Source organism: Delphinus delphis, chromosome 18, assembly GCF_949987515.2.
Source record: "Delphinus delphis chromosome 18, mDelDel1.2, whole genome shotgun sequence".
NCBI classification, from domain to species: domain Eukaryota; kingdom Metazoa; phylum Chordata; class Mammalia; order Artiodactyla; family Delphinidae; genus Delphinus; species Delphinus delphis.
Window position 1 is genome coordinate 2732200 of NC_082700.1, and position 16488 is coordinate 2748687.

The following is a 16488-nucleotide window of genomic DNA, read 5'->3' on the forward strand; positions in this document are numbered from 1 at the left end:
CCCCAGAACCGCATTCAGCTCCACATGCAACGTGGACACGTGGGGGTTATAGTCCCGGAGCAGAGCGGGGGGCAGGGTGGACGCTCACCAAGAGGAAACGGCGGCGGAAGGGGGATCCCGGCTGTGTAGACGCCAGGATTCTTGCTGCAGGCAGACGGGGGACCAGGCCTCACCTGGGCGGGGGGTAGGGTGGGTGGCTTGGGAGGTCAGATATGGAGAATAAGCAGGTACTGAGGGTGGGGGATTCTGGCTAAACCAACGGGACAGGATCCTCGGACAACCGGGTTCTTCAAGACCAGACCTAAGAACAGGGTGCAGTCGAAAAAGTGGCTCAGAGACACCTGCAGACTTTGGTCAAGCAGAGAGTCTGTCAAAGGAAAGACTGAGCAGAGCCAGTGTGGGCAGCCTGCCCCTTCCTCCTGTCACCATGGACCTGTCCACACCTCTGCTTCTGTCCCCAAAGGAAGCACTGTGCCTGGGAGCTCTCCCCCTTGTGCCCCAAGGTCACATGGGAAAAACTAAAAGATCTAATACTGTTGGTATTTTCATGAGATGCCCAATTAGATCACGTGATGCTTGCCAGCTCAGTTGGCCGCGCTCGAAGGGTACCCTCTGTGCCCCAGCACCTGGGTGCAGTGATGAGTAAGAGCAGCTCCCGTGGGGTACCAACCTGCATCCCTGCGGAGGAACCCGCGCTCAGGGGCTGATGCCATCGCTCCCCACAGTGCGCCGAGCGGGGTGAATGAAAAGGAGATGCAGAATAGTTGCCCACACACGAGGAGGATGTGTCTGGGAGGTTTCCCCAGACGTGGCACAGTGGCGGAGTGGGAAGTTAGGGACGGAGGATGGAAAGACGGGTTACCATGGGACAGGGGCTGGTGACCCCCCCCGTCTCTCTCTCTGTCTCTGTCACTCTCTCTGTCTTTGTCTCTCTCTCTCCGTTGTTTCGCCTCCTTCCGTTTCTCTTGGTAGTTGTTTATTGAACTTAATATGGAAGATTTCAAGGCATTTTAACCACCTTGTTTTAGTGAATGAAATAAAAACATCAAGGTAGACATTTATATGGGGGGTAATTTAATATTTATATGCTTTTTACTTTATAGCCCGGATTTCAAATAATGATGACGTCTCTACGTTTATGGTGCTTTAGAAATGTGACAAATCAGCTCTAAATGTGGTTGCTGCCGTGGATGCTATGCAGTAATTCTTTGGAAATAACTGCTCTGAATTTCTAGTTAATTCAAGGTGTCTAGTTAATTTAACATGTGGAATGAGCACTTCATACACTTCTTAGACTCTCATGAACTGAAAATGATGATATTATTCTTAAAAGTTTAAAAATAATATTAGGCTGTGTTTCTAATAATCTTTTTTTAAATGGCAAATACTTTAGAGAAAGTATATATTTTTAAAATTTTATTGAAGTGTAGTTGATTTACAATGTTGTGTTAATTTCTGCTGCACAGCAAAGTGACTCAGCTATACATACATACGTTCTTTTTCATATTCTTTTCCATATGGTTTATCATAAGATATTGAACGTAGTTCCCTATACAGTAGGACCTTGTTGTTTATCCATCCTACACATACTAGTTTGCATCTGCTAATCCCTAACTCCCACTCCATCCCTCCCCCACCCTCCACCCCCCGTCCTGCTTGGCAACCACAAGTCTGTTCTCTGTGTCTGTGAGTCTGTTTCTGAGAGAAAATATATTTTGAATAAAATTCCCCCAAATAATCGATCTCTGTACAAGTATGGCTCATGGTACCTGCTCTGTACATTCTGGTACTCTTTTGTGATGGTGATGGTACAAAGCCTTATCTCAACCCCTCACCTGAATCTACCCCAAAGAGAATTGCTGCAGCTGCCCCCAGAGCATATAAGCTGCAGGCAGAAATAGTAAGCCGGTATCCAGGTAATAAAGGCAAAAGCTGTGATGCCCTTGGAGCCTGGCTTTGTTTTCTTTCTGTACGTGATTTGGTCCAGTGCAGAGTGAACCAAAAAAAAAAAAGTTTCATGAAATCCTCATTCTAGAAACTCTAATGACATGTAAATCACACACAACGATACATGGCAAAAACTCATTGGTCAAAGCGGTGCTTATGTACAATATAAACTCTAGACACGGCCAGGAATCAAAACAGAAGCACAAAGATTTCCCAACACTGAAGTATGTGTTTTCTCAAAAGAGGTGGAACTGTCAGTACACCTGTGTATATTCTTTCAAGTTCATTTCTAGTCAGGTCATTTCTCTAGTTTCTCAGGACTGGAGAGGGGAAGTGAGTGGCTATAGACAGCGGGGCTCGGCAGGAGGGAGGGAGGCCCGCTGACCACGCGGCAGGGGCGCTAGAGCAGCAGAGCGGCCCCGCAGGCCCAGGACTGCCTAGTTCTTTGTATGACGGCGCAACGCAGTAGTGGATTCAACCAGGAAAGGTTAAATTCTGTCTTATGTACCCATTTTCAAAAGGAGGTACTTGGGGGCTTCCCTGGTGGCGCAGTGGTTGAGAGTCCGCCTGCCGATGTAGGGGACACGGGTTCGTGCCCCGGTCCGGGAGGATCCCACATGCCGCCGAGCGGCTGGGCCCGTGAGCCATGGCCGCTGAGCCTGCGCGTCCGGAGCCTGTGCTTCGCAACGGGAGAGGCCGCGATAGTGAGAGGCCCGCGTACTGCAAAAAAAAAAAAAATATTTTTAAAAAAAGGAGGTACTTGGGATTCGATTTAGAAAAATTTTTATTCAATAAAAATGTTTTAGATGGAAAGTGATGTTTGAAGTAGCCTAGAAAAAATTGGGGTCTGCAGATCCCTTTATTCCCCAGTGAAGCTTTGTTATACTGGAATCAAGAAAATCGGTCTGTTGGGCTGTAGAGAATCCGAAACAGTAATGGCCATGGATAGCATTTGTTTACGGACACCTGTGCTTGATTTAGAGTTTAGAGGCTTCATATGTTTTCCCTTTTATTCCTCAGAGTAACCCTGTAGGGCCTGCATTGTTATCCCATCTCACAGATGAAGAGTCTGAGGGTCAGAGAGTTCCCAAGATAACTTAGCTGGCAAGTGGCCGATGTGTCTTTTGCTCCAATGCAGGAAAATATACACTTTCCCCCTGTATCAGCCTGGCTTGAAGAGCAACATTTCTGACGTTTGCTACCAGTTCATAGACGCCTACCTCTTTCCCTTTGTTTTCCTATCTTCCTCTCCCTCCCTTTTTCTTTCCTTCTCTGTTGTGTGTTAACCTGTATATGAGACCCTTACAGTCCCAGCTGCCTGGATCAAAGCGTGATGTTGAAATCGCTGCCGCAGGAACTTTGAGGGATATGCCCAGCCTGAGTGAGGAGGTCCTGCCCCGGATGTCATGTGCACACGCTTTGATCCTGGGACTCGGGGTGGGAGGCTCCCTTCTGTGCCTAAAGAAAGCCTTCGGATGCCTGGGGCTCTCTCAGCAGCTAACACTGTCCTGGTGCAGATCCCACTGCTGTGCACAGCCCCCCAAAATAGCAGTGGTCTCCTTCCCGCCAAGACCAAGTACACATCCTAAGAAATTCTTTCTCAGTGTGTGTCTGTATTGTCTTCCTGATTACTAGAGATGCTTCCTGCACGAAAATCAAATCATTACAGAAGTATAAAAACTGAAAACACCTCATAATTCCACTACCCCCCCCAAAAAAAAGATAATCCCTGTTAACAGTTCTAAAGAAATTCTAATTTGTGAATTAGTATTTAAAACTTTTCCCCCCTGCTTCTGTCTGTGCCTTTGGTTCAGAACATTGTCTAGCTGGAGCCCTCAGGGTTAGGAAGGTGCTGACCTTCTGCTTTGTTTTTCTCCCCTGCTCTTTGCTGTGCTTGTTCAAGACACACATTTGAAAGACTGGCAGAGGAATTGAAGGGGGAAAGGAAGGGATAGCCCCTCCCAAATGTGAGTGAGTTCATTAGTGAGGTCTGGATTGAAGTATCGTTGCTAATATCCTTTATTGAGTGGCTTACTGCGTACAGGGAATACTATTCTTTGTGTTTTTGTTTTTTAATTGAAGTATAGTTGATTTACAATGTCGTGTTAGCTTCAGGTGTACAGCAAAGTGATTCAGTTTATACATAATACACATACATATATATGTGTATATATATATATGTATATATACTCTTTCAGATTCTTTTCCCTTACAGGTTATTACAAGATATTGACTAGAGTTCCCTGTGCTATACAGTAGGTCTTTATTGATTACGTATTTTATATATAGTAGTGTGTATATGTTAACCCTAACCTCCTAATTTATCCCTCCCTCCACCCACCCTTCCCCTTTGGTAACCATACATTTGTCTATGAGTCTATTTCTGTTTTGTAAATAAGTTCATTTGTATCTTTGTGTGTGTGTGTGTGTTGGTTTTGATTTAATTTTCAGCCAATAAGTACTGCTTAGTTGACTTTGTATAAAAATATGGATGAAGAAGTTAAATATATAAATTTTATGGAGAAGCGAGAATTCTGACCTCTCTGGATCTGTGTTCTGGCTTCCGTGGTTCCCAATGAGGAAGCTGAGGTGTGATTGGGAGCCCTGCCCGCTCCCCCCCCCCCCCGCTGCCCCTCTGGCTGTGTGTGGGCTCCCAGCATGCCCTCCACGTGGGGCTCTGTTTGCAGCTCGAGAGCTGCTGTCTGATTTTCTTTTTAATGGCCAGCGTTCTATAGAAACCATCACATAGTGCAGATAACCATGTTAACATTTGATATGTAATCTTTCAGACATCTTCCTGTGTATATGTCACATAAAGTGCCTGAAAGTCCCAGAATGTAGTGGTATGAAGTCTGGTTCTGGAATTAAACCACGTAGGTTCGTACCATATGACTCAGCAATTCCGCTCCTAGGTATACATCTGAAAAAAACAAAAACACTAATTTGAAAAGATACGTGCACTCAGTGTTCATAGCAGCACTATTTACAATAGCCAAGGTATGGAAGCAACCTAAGTGCCCATCCACAGATGAATGGATAAAGGAGATGTGGTACGTATATGCAATGGAATATTACTCAGCCGTAAACAAGAAAGAAATTTTGCCATTTGTGGCAACATGGAAGGACTTGGAGGGCAATGTGCTAAGTGAAGTCAGACAGAGAAAGACAAATACTGTATGATATCACTTATATGTGGAATCTAAAAAATACAACAAACTAGTGAGTAAAACAAAAAAGAAGCAGACTCACAGATAAAAGAGAATAAACTAGTGGTTACCAGTGGGGAGAGGGAGGGAGAGGGGCAATATAGGGATAGAGGATTTTTTAAAAAGCATTATTATGGGATTATATGAAATCATGTGTGTGAAACTTTTGAAAATTGTAAAGCGCTATATAATAAATAAATAAATTAATTAATTAATTTAAAAACCGTGTAGGTTCAGATCCTGGTTCTGACATTAGCAATGTCTCTTTGGTTAAGGTGCATGCCTTCTGGGAAACCCCATACTCCCATCCAGGAAATCGGAGCATGGGAAGCGCTTTCCTCATTGTGGGGGAGGAGGAATTAATGAGATCCTGGCATAGGGGAAGCCCCCGATAAATGTTAGCACTTACTATTAACGTTGTTGTAAGAAATGGGATCCTGTTTCTCATTCTGTTTTGTAACTTATTTTTTAAACTATCATGATCACTGGTCTATGGCGTTCTTTTTGTGACTGCATTTATAACGGCATCATATGACACGCTGTGATTGACTTAGTGCTGGAACTCATATGCAGGTCAAAGAGCCGTCTGTGAAGCCCATCCTTGGAAAGCAGTTCTGGGTTCTGATGGCCAAATCTAGAGATGCTTGAGACCTTTAGTATCCCAGGGTTTGATCCAAACAAGGATTTAGTGTTCTTATAAGCGTTGTGTAAGCATCTTCCCTCTCTCAGACAGTAATAAACAGCTAACCATTCCAAGTTTCTCTAAGGGTATTGTAAGCTTCTGACGTTTCGTACGCAGCTGTCCTTGTGTTCTGTTACTTATCACAGCACTTACTTTCTGCCTTGTTAAGTGACTAGGTGTCTACATATTTCCCCGACTCTAGCTTCTGAGCACTCAGATGACCAGCTGAGTTGAAGAAAGTACCGTAATTCTGCCCTCAGCTGGCGGTAATGCCGCAGCAGCGGGGGAGGCGGGGGAGGGGGAGAGCCTTTCTTATTCAAATGCTCGTGCTCCTGGAATAAAGTGGATGAGTAAGTATACTTAGGTCGTAAGAGAGATTATTAGCAGGGGGAGACACATTGGAACTCGCTGAAAGAGCGGCCTTTGTGTCCAGAGAGGCGGGCGCTGGGTAGTCACCAGCCCAGTTCTCCGCCGTCTCCTCGTCCCCCTTTGTCACGCTCGCGGGGTCTGAATAGCTGTCTCTTGCCTGTTCATCCCCGCAGGAATGTGGCTTTGGCTACGGGGAGGATGCCCAGTGTGTGAGGTGCTGGCCGCACAGGTTCAAGGAGGACTGGGGCTTTCAGAAGTGCAAGCCGTGCCTGGACTGCGCCCTGCTGAGCCGCCTCCAGAAGGCCAACTGCTCTGCCACCCGCGACGCCATCTGTGGGGACTGCCTGCCCGGGTATGTGGCCCGTCCTTCCCGCGTAATGAGTCAGTTAGTCTGAACAGGCTTTTCTCTGGTTCCCTTCCAAGTGCAGATGCCCGCTGATATTAACCTGCACACTTGCCGAGGTTCGTGGCTCTTCTAGTCTCTGGGCCTCCTGTGTGCCCTGCACGGCGACAGGCGTGGTTAGAATGCAATGGATAAGCGTGGTGACCGAGGCTCCGTGTCCCGAAAATCCTCAGAGCTCCTGCAGATCGATAAAACAGAAAACATGGACAAAGGGACGAAAGAAAAAACTAGACAGTTCACAAAAGAGGCACGTGTGTGGCCTGTGACCATACAAAGATGTCCATCCTCAACATGATCGGAGAAATGCAAACACCGCCATCCAGTCGTATTTTGTAAGGCATCACTTTGGGGAGGGAGACAGAGATCCCCACCCACAGGCAGCTGACATCCTAATAAGATTTGACAAATACCTACACAGTAAATGATAAGTTATACAAAAAGGTGGAAGATATGATTGCTATGGAAAAAAAGAAAATCGCAAGCAGCTCAGGGCGTTGGGCATGCCCCTGGGGGACGCAGGGGATGCAGGTTGCAGGATCAAGGTGGGTCATCAGGATGGGCGATGCTGGAAAGGTGAGCTGTCTCTGGACACAGACCCTGGGGTGGACACGGCCTGGTGTATCTCAGAAACTGCCGAGAGGCCGAGGCAGCCACAGGAGGAGGGAGAGCGGAGAAGAGGGAGAGGCAGTGAGAGCCGGGGGGATGCAGCTGTACCGGTGGAGACCTGAAATGGGCACGTTGAAAAGGAACCCAGGCCGTGGACAGCAAGGGGACCACACCTGGGCCAGGTGGGGAGACAAAGCCCAGGAGGAGGAACTTTAACATTTTAAGTGCTTCTAGGTAACGGTTAACCGGACATGCCAGATAAAACAGGCAGCTGGAAGCCAGAGTCCTGATGAAGCCCGGGACTCGGTGGGGCCAGTGTGGTGGTCTATTAGGGACGAGGCATTGCTGCAGGAAGTAAGGAGGGGAGGGGACAAAGTGAGCATCAGGAGGACCTAATTAGTATCTAGTGGAGCCAGAGGAGAGATGAGGATTCCCGGAGCTTTCCTGGAACCCAGGCTTTATTGCAGAAGTAAAGCAACCAGGGCCGGCAGCGTGACGGGAGCAGCAAACTGTATTACGTAGTGGCTAAGCAGTTTACGTGAATTATTGTCTGTGACGTTCACAGTGTTTTAAAAACGAAGAAGGTGAGCCTTATCATTAAGGTTATTCAGGCGAGATGGCGCAGGCGGTGCGCAGTGTGGCTTGGACTCTGCCACCAGAATCCACGCTCCAAGTCAGTGCAGACGGAGGACGCTGACTGCACTCCGCCGGCTCATGCCCCCGGGAGCAGGGATTTGACAGATGCTGGGTGCCCGCTCTGGGGCTTTTAGTGAAGCCAGAGGGCAGATAAAGCTCTGGGGCTGAAGGCCAGAAACAGGGCAGGGAATAGCCTCATGGGTCAAGCAAGTTCTTATGCGAAGACTCAGAACCCAAACAGATGCAGAAAGTAGTGGTCTTACACCAGCAGCACAAGTGACCAAAGAAAAAATAGCTATATTTGACTTCATCAAAATTAAAGCCTTTTGTGCTTCACAGGATACCATCAAGAAATTGAAACAACAACCCCCAGAATTAAAGGAGCTATTCGTAACTCATATATGTGATAAGGGACTATCTTATCTAGCACATATAAAGAACTCTTACAACTCAATAACAAAAAGACAAATAACCCAATTAAAATACGGGCAAAGGATTTGAATAGACATTTCTCCAAAGAAGAGACACAAATGACCAGTGAGCTCATGAAAAGATACACAACGTCAATTAGTCATCAGCAAACGCAAAAAAAGAAAAAAAAAGACCCACATACTTCACACCCACCAGGATGGTTATAACCAAAAGACAGGCAGTAACAGGTGTTGGTGAGGATGTGGAGAAACTGGGAACGTAAAATTGTGCAGCCACTTCGGAAAACAGTACGGCGTTTCCTCAGAAAGTTGCACGTAGAGTTACCATGCGACCCAGCACTTCTGCTCCTGAGCGTGTAACCAAGGGAACTGAAAACATGTCCACACGAAGACTTGTCCACAGATGTCCATAGCAGCCTTATACATGAGAGCCAGAAAGTAGAAATGACCCAAATGTTCATCAGCTGAGGAATGGATAAGCAAAATGGAGTGTATCTAGCAATGGAATATTATTCAGCGGTAAAAAGGAATGAATTACTGCTACATATGACAACATGGAGAAACCTAGAAAACATTATGCTAAATGAAAGAAGCCAGTCACAAAAGAACACGTATTGTAGGAGTCCATTGGTGTGAAACGTCCGGAATGGGCAGATCTAAAGAACACAAAGTAAATTAGTGGTTGTCTAGGGCTGGTGGTTGGGAAGGGTTGAGAAGAAGGGGGAGTGATTGCCAAAGGGTACAGAGTTTCTTTTCTTCCCGATGAAAATGTTCTAAAAGTGACTGAGCTGATGTTGACACAGCCCCCTGAGTGCACTAGAGACCATTTACTTGAATACTTTAAAGGGGTAGATTGCGTGGTATGTGAAGTGTATCTCAGTGATCTGTTATGTGTTTAGAAAGCAGTGGCCTGTAATCTCAGAAGACACTGAGAGCTGTGAATATTATTCCCCAGCGTCTTGAGCTTGTGCAAATCTGATGGAAGGACAGACACTGGGCCCCCGATACCTCTCTGCTCCTGTTCTGACGGAACCGGGTCTTGACTCCTCTGCCCTCTCGCCGGGGAAGAGGATGGGGCGTCAGGGAGAGGAGGGGTCCACGGGGGATGCCAGGCTGAGCTGGGCAGTGCCCAGAGACCCAGGACTCGGTTTTTACAAGGGGGAACCCAGGCGTGGGCTGCTGGAGCGTGAGAGGGAGTCCCCGCCAAATGTGCTTCCTCGTGCTTCACCAAACGTGTTGTCACCTGAGCCCAGTGCTTTAGTGTCACGGTGTTTGCTCATTCTGTAAATAGATGCTTAGATGTGGGAAGGTTAGAAACGAGTAGACATTTGAATGGTGTTTCGTAGTTTAGTTATATGATTAGTTTAAAATTACATCCTTTCTAAGCAAGCATGAAGGTGTGAGGCAGGCAGCAATTACAGAGTGACTTCTACTCTTCCAGGTCTTCCAGGGTGTTTTCAAAGTGCTCACCCAGCTTGACTGTATTTTTGTGAAAGAGGAAAATAGTTGACACCCGTTTGACAGACAGGAAAATGGAGGCAGAAAGAAAATAAATAAATTGCATATTGCCTCCAGAAAAATGCCAAGGTCAGGCATAAGGTGGGCAGGTTTATTCCTGGTGTGACGCCTGCCCTCTGCGGCCGAGGCCTCACTCAGATCAGGATTTTCTGCTGCCCAAAGGCCCAGCCCCCCACCGGACACCGGTGTGGAAAGTCTGTCCTCTGTGCTACAGTTTGACCAATTAGGGAAATTCAGTGCCCTCGTTCCCAAATATGGTCAACAGCTTTCGGCCAGTTACTTAATTTCTCTGACATTGATTCTTCTCACCTATAAAAATATCATCTAATAATAATACCAGCCTACAGAATTGTCAGAAGGATTAAGAACATAGCTCACGTCGAGCGCCTAGCAGAGCGCCTAGTACACAGTAAGCACTAGATAAATCATTGACATTGTTACCAATTAATGTTATTGGGGGCCAGTGAAAGCTTTGCTGAAAGTGGCCAAAGGGCCTCCAGCCCCTGTTCTGGCCCACGCCCCCTTCCCTTCTCTGCCGAGGGGACCTGGGGCCCCGCCCTGGAAGAGTAACCCAGCCCCTGCCAGTTCTTTGCTGCTTTTAGTAACCGGGATGGTTAACACTAGGGATTAACATCACCCCCTCCTTACAAAGGAGGAAGTCCATCCTTGGAGCGGATGAATGACTTGCTCGAGTCCTGTTTCGCTGCCCCTGAGGATGGCCTCTGCCGGTTCTGTACCCACTCCCCCCCCAACCCCCGTCAGCCCTGCTCCCCAACCGCCTGGTCCGTCCTCCGTCCTTCTGCTTACAGTGGCACTTGGCAACCCTTGCCCATCCCGAGCGCCCCAGGCAACACCAGGCTCTTCCCCTGACGGTCATCTTTTCAGTAGCATCTTCTCAGTGTCACTGGGGCCATCGCTTTGGCTGCCGAGAACTGTGAACAGGGGGCTGACCCTCCAGCACAAACACGGAGCCCACGGGTGTGTAGGAGAGGGCAGAATTGTCACCCGCCCCCGGCAGACGCGCTGCAGGAAATGGGACCCGATGTCACACACAGGACGTGGCAGCTGCATTCAAACCTGTATTAAGGGAGATCGTTCTGAAACCAGGGCTGGACTGGGGTCTGTCATCCCCCTGCAGAAAAGCGTTCATTGGTGGAAGAGTTAGTGTCTGCAACCAGGCTTTCTTAAAATAGCAGTTATCAAGCTGGTGTTCATTAGACTAAGTTGTATTATTTGGGTTCAGCTCAATTAAAAACGCCTCTTCACATTCAGTGTTGGGGAATATTTTGGGTGGATAGATGTATTTATATGCTGCATCTCATCAGACAGTAAATTAGATAAAATTCAGTGTGGTTTCCTTTTGTCTCTTTGCATTAGCTGAAAGCACGGAGTAAAATTTAAAGTTCAACGATAAAAAGCAGTTTAACCAGACACCGTGTATATGTCTCTGTTCTCTTTTGTCTTATTTAATTTTTAAAAATTTGTGTCCTGTCTCATTTGGTCAGGAGCAGAGTTGCAAATATATCTATGTCCCCCAAACCTTGGCAATCTAAACAAAATAGAGAGAAGAATAATTTTTAAAGATTTATAGATTTCTTTACCCACTTAATCTTTTGTCACATCTTAAAACTCTAATTTCTGTATCTTCATCTTCAAATTGGATGATAATTTTAAGGAGACTTTTTAAAAATTAAAAAAAATGTCTTTGATCGTTAATACATAATTGGTGATTCAGTAATTATTCTGTGCTTTAGGATTCAGACCTTAATCTCATTTGTACTAAGTGGAAAACGTGAGAGTCGGTTGATGGCTTTGAAAATTTCGTAGCAGTTAAAAAACATCTTAGATTCTGCCGTCCAGCCATTGTAATCAGGAAGCTGGCATAGCAGGTCCTGAATGCTTTTGGATAATCTCTGTACCGCTGCTGATAGCTGCTATGAGCATCATGCCCAAGTATCGCCTCTCCTGTGAGCAGTGGCAACAAGGCAGGCCCATCCAACCTCCTATCTCGTTAGGGTTTCTAGTTAGACTTAATGGTCATTGAAAACATGGGATTTTCTCACCTGCTAGCCTCATTTGTGTTACAGCCCCCAAACTGATCACATATTTTAATAATTATATTTTTGGCAAATATATTTTGTTCAATTTCAGGGAGAGCTCAGACCTCCAAACTGTTTTGTCACAAATAGAATTCATTATTTTAAAAATGTTCAGGGGCCTCCCTGGTGGCGCAGTGGTTGAGAGTCCGCCTGCCGATGCAGGGGACACGGGTTCGTGTGCCGGTCCGGGAGGGTCCCACATGCTGCGGAGCGGCTGGGCCCATGAGCCATGGCCGCTGGACCTGCGCGTCCGGAGCCTGTGCTCCGCAACGGGAGAGGCTGCAACAGTGAGAGGCCCACATACCGCAAAAAAAAAAAAAAAAAAAGTTCAATAATGTCCACATTTGATTCCCAGCACTTGTTTAGCTTATTTACATAGAAAGAGTTTTTCTGTTTAAAAACTATATTAGACTATCTCAATATTTAATTTAATCAACTTATAATTTGGCATGTTTTCTGTCTGAGATAAAGAGAATTAGTCTGCGTATATTACAATGTTTAGCAAGAAGTACATCTAAGAAAGCGCCCTTATATTGTCGTATGGTTTTTTACCTATTTTTAGATTTTTTAATGCATTTTTTAGGTGTGGTAAAAAAATGTAACATAAAATTTACCATCTTAACCATTTTTTTTTAATTAATTAATTAATTTTTGGCTGTGTTGGGTCTTCGTTTCTGTGTAAGGGCTTTCTCTAGTTGCAGCGAGCGGGGGCCACTCTTCATCGCGGTGCGCGGGCCTCTCACTGTCGCGGCCTCTCCTGTTGCGGAGCACAAGCTCCAGGTGCGCAGGCTCAGTAGTTGTGGCTCACAGGCCTAGTTGCTCTGCGGCATGTGGGATCTTCCCAGACCAGGGCTCGAACCCCGTGTCCCCTGCGTTGGCAGGCAGATTCTCAACCACTGCGCCACCAGGGAAGCCCCTTAACCATTTTTTAAGTGTACAGTTCAGTAGTGTATATTCACGTTGTCATTATACGCAGATGACATGATTCTCTATGTAGAAAACACTAAAGACTCCACACAACACTATTAGAACTGATAAACAAATTCCTCAAGGTAGCAGGATACGAGATTAACCTACAGAAATCTGTTGCATTTCTTTAGACTAACAATGAAATATCAGAAAGAGAAAGTTTAAAAATATTCCTTTTAAAATCATGTCCAAAAAAAAAAAAAACCTAGGAGTAAACCTGACCAAGGAGGTGAAAGACTTATACACTGAGAACTAGAAAACATTGATAAAGGAAATTGAAGACTATTTAAAGAAATGGAAAGATATCCCATGCTCTTAGATTGGAAGAATTAATTTTGTCAAAATGGCCATACTACCCAAAGCAATCTACAGATTTATTGTGATTCCTATCAAATTACCCATGACATTTTTCACAGGACTAGAACAAAAAATCCTAAAATTTATATGGAGCCACAAAAGACCCAGAATTGCCAAAGCAATCCTGAGGAAAACGGACAAAGCTGGAGACATAACCCTCCCAGATTTCAGACTGTACTACAAAGCTGCAGTAATCAAAACAGCATGGTATTGGCAGAAAAACAGACATATGGATCAATGGAACAGAACAGAGAGCCCAGAAATAAACCCGTGCACCTATGGTCAGTTAATCTACGACAAAGGAGGCAAGAACATACAATGGAGAAAAGACAGTCTCTTCAGCAAGATCTTGGTTTCAATTCTTTTGGCTAGGCCTTCCCTGGTGGAGCAGTGGTTAAGAATCCGCCTGCCAATGCAGGGGACACAGGTTCGAGCCCTGGTCAGGGAAGATCCCACATGCCGTGGAGCAACTAAGCCCGTGTGCCACAACTACTGAGCCTGCACTCTAGAGCCTGCAAGCCACAGCTACTAAAGCCCGCGTGCCACAACTACTGAAGCCTGTGCGCCTAGAGCCCGTGCTCTGCAACAAGAGAAGCCACTGCAATGAGAAGCCTGTACACCGCAGCAAAGAGTAGCCACCGCTTGCCGCAACTAGAGAAAGCCCACGTGCAGCAACAAAGACCAAACACCGCCAAAAAAATAAATAAATGAATAAGAAAAAGAATTTAAAAAAATGTTTTTGGGTATATACCCAGAAGTGGAATTTCTGGATCTTATGCTAGTTTTATTTTTAATTTTCTAAGAAAACTCCATACCATTTGCCATAGCAGTTGCTCCATTTAATATTCCTGCCAGTAGTGCACAGGGGTTCCAGTTTCTCCACATTCTCACCAACACTTTTTTTTTAATAGCAGCCATCCTAATGAGTTTGAGGTGATAACTCACTGCGGTTTTGATTTGCATTTCCCTGATGATTAGTGATGTTAACCGTCTTTTCATGTGCTTGCTTACCATTTATATATCCTCTTTGGAGAAATATTCAAGTCCTCTGCCCATTTTTAAATCAGGTTATTTGATTTTTGTTGTTGAGTTGTAGGAGTTCCTTATATATTCTGAATATTGACCCCTTATCATATATGTGATTTGCAAATATTTTTTCCCACAGGGGTAGGTTGCCTTTTCACTGTTTTCATTGTATCTTTTTTTTTTTAACCACCAAAGAAACTATTATTACTATAATTTAAAACTTTTTTTTTTTTTGGTTGTGACATTTTTTTAACCACTTTGTTGAGGTATGATTGACAAAGCTATACATATTTATTGTATACAACTCCGTGAGTTTGGGAATAAGTATACATTGATAGTATCCTTTGATGCACAAAAGTTTTAAGTTTAATATATTCCCTCTTGTCTATTTTTGCTTTTGTTGCCTATTTATTATATGCCTTCTGGTTGCCTTTTGATGTCATATCCAAGAAATCATTGCCAGAGTCCATGTCATGAAACTTCTCCTATATTTTCTTCTAGGAGTTTTGTAGTTTGGGGTCTTATGTTTAATTAATTTTGAATTAATTTTTGTATATGGTGAAAGATCAGGATCCAACTTCATTCTTTTGCACGTGGATATCCAGTTTTTGCAGCACCTTTTGTTGAAGAGACTGTCCCATAGCCATTAAGTGGTCTTGGCACCCTTGTCAAAAAGCATTTGACCATATGTGTGAGGGTTCATTTCTGGTCTCTCTGTTCTGTTCCATTGGTCTGTACGTCTGCATTTATGCCAGGATTGATAATTGGGAGTTCGTAATATGTTTTGATATCAGAAAGTGTGAATCCTCCAACTTTGTTCTTTAACTTTTACTTTATAAATTCCAAAATAAATATTTTTTATAAATTCTGGTGGAAAGTCACCATATTACAATCATTTAAACAGATTTTCACAGTCAGATGAAAATGGAAGGTTGAGCAAGTGCTGGGTGTGTCTGGACATTTGGTCTAATTATCTAGTTTCAAATGCAAATTTTGCTTCAACCACAGATCACACAGATTTGCTACTACGTTATCAATTCCACAAAATAATTGCATCTACCTGTCTTTATGAACGTGATCTGTAATTTATTCTCCATGTCACTATTTTCATCATGAAAAAGTTGGAAGATATACATACATGTAAAATCACTTGAATTCCCACCATCTAGAAATAATCAGTTAATATGTGGCATAGAATATCCTTCCAAACTGTTTACAATGCAAATATATGCACAAAAATTGTTCTTAGCTGCATTGGTAAATAAATGATCTGAAAGAATCTATACAAAAGCGTGTGTCTGTGCAAAATGGCATTATATAATTCACAGTTCTTTCTTTTCCACTTAATGATATTTCATGAATTAAAAAAAATAGATATGTAGATCTGCATCATGGTTTCTAAAGGCCCCTTTGTATTCCACAGCCTTGTGTCTACCATGGCTGGTCATGTCTGCTTTGGGTATGGGACTGTGCCTCATTGGCTTTTTTTCTTTTATGAGCAATGCGGTGGTTACACTCTTTACATCCAGCTTCACCCACTTGATTATTTTTTGAAGATAAATTTCAAAAAATGAAATTACTGGGTAGAATGTAAACTATTCTATTGAGTTCTGATGGCCTACAGCTAATTGCCCTCCTAAAGTGTCAATTTATATGCCCACTGACAATAAACACAAGTGCCTATTTACCTAGGCTCACGCCAACACTGTCCCGATTTTCTAAGTGAAAATGGTATATCTTCACTGCAATTTGCACTTACTTGTTAGTAATGAGGTTAAACATTTTACTGTTAATTTTTAAAATTTAATTGCATCATCTTTTTAGTTTTAATTGTGAAGTTTTAAAATTATGAAATGTTCTTCTTTTGGGAATAGTGTTTTTGCCTGTTTTTCAGTTGCCTTGTTCACTTCACCATAATGATTTTTAAGTTTTATCTTATAGTCTTAAGTTATAGACAATACCATGACTAGAACTATTTTCCAATTTTCTCTTGCCCACTATGTTGATGATGCTTTGTTTTTGCTCTTCAGATGCCTCTAGTATTTGTGTGTGTGTGTGTGTGTGTGTGTGTGCGCTCAAAGCTGTTAATCTCTATTGTCCTGGCTCCTGGGTTTCTTGTCATGCCTAGAAACATGCCCCCTTTTATCACGATTGTATCAGTATCTGCCTGCATTTTTCCAATGGTTTTATGGTTTGCTTAGCATTTTTGGCCTTCGAATTTCAAAGGTTAAAAACTAGC

The 16488-nt window shown here is 44.1% G+C and overlaps 1 protein-coding gene across 1 annotated transcript in view; it reads left to right on the top strand.

Moving 5' to 3' along the window:
• TNFRSF19 (TNF receptor superfamily member 19) overlaps positions 1-16488 on the top strand; it is an 87093-nt gene that overhangs the window by 28023 nt on the left and 42582 nt on the right. Inside the window, exon 4 of the mRNA XM_059995708.1 lies at positions 6378-6556. Coding sequence (XP_059851691.1) covers positions 6378-6556 — 179 coding nt within the window. The remainder of the gene's footprint in view (positions 1-6377; positions 6557-16488) is intronic.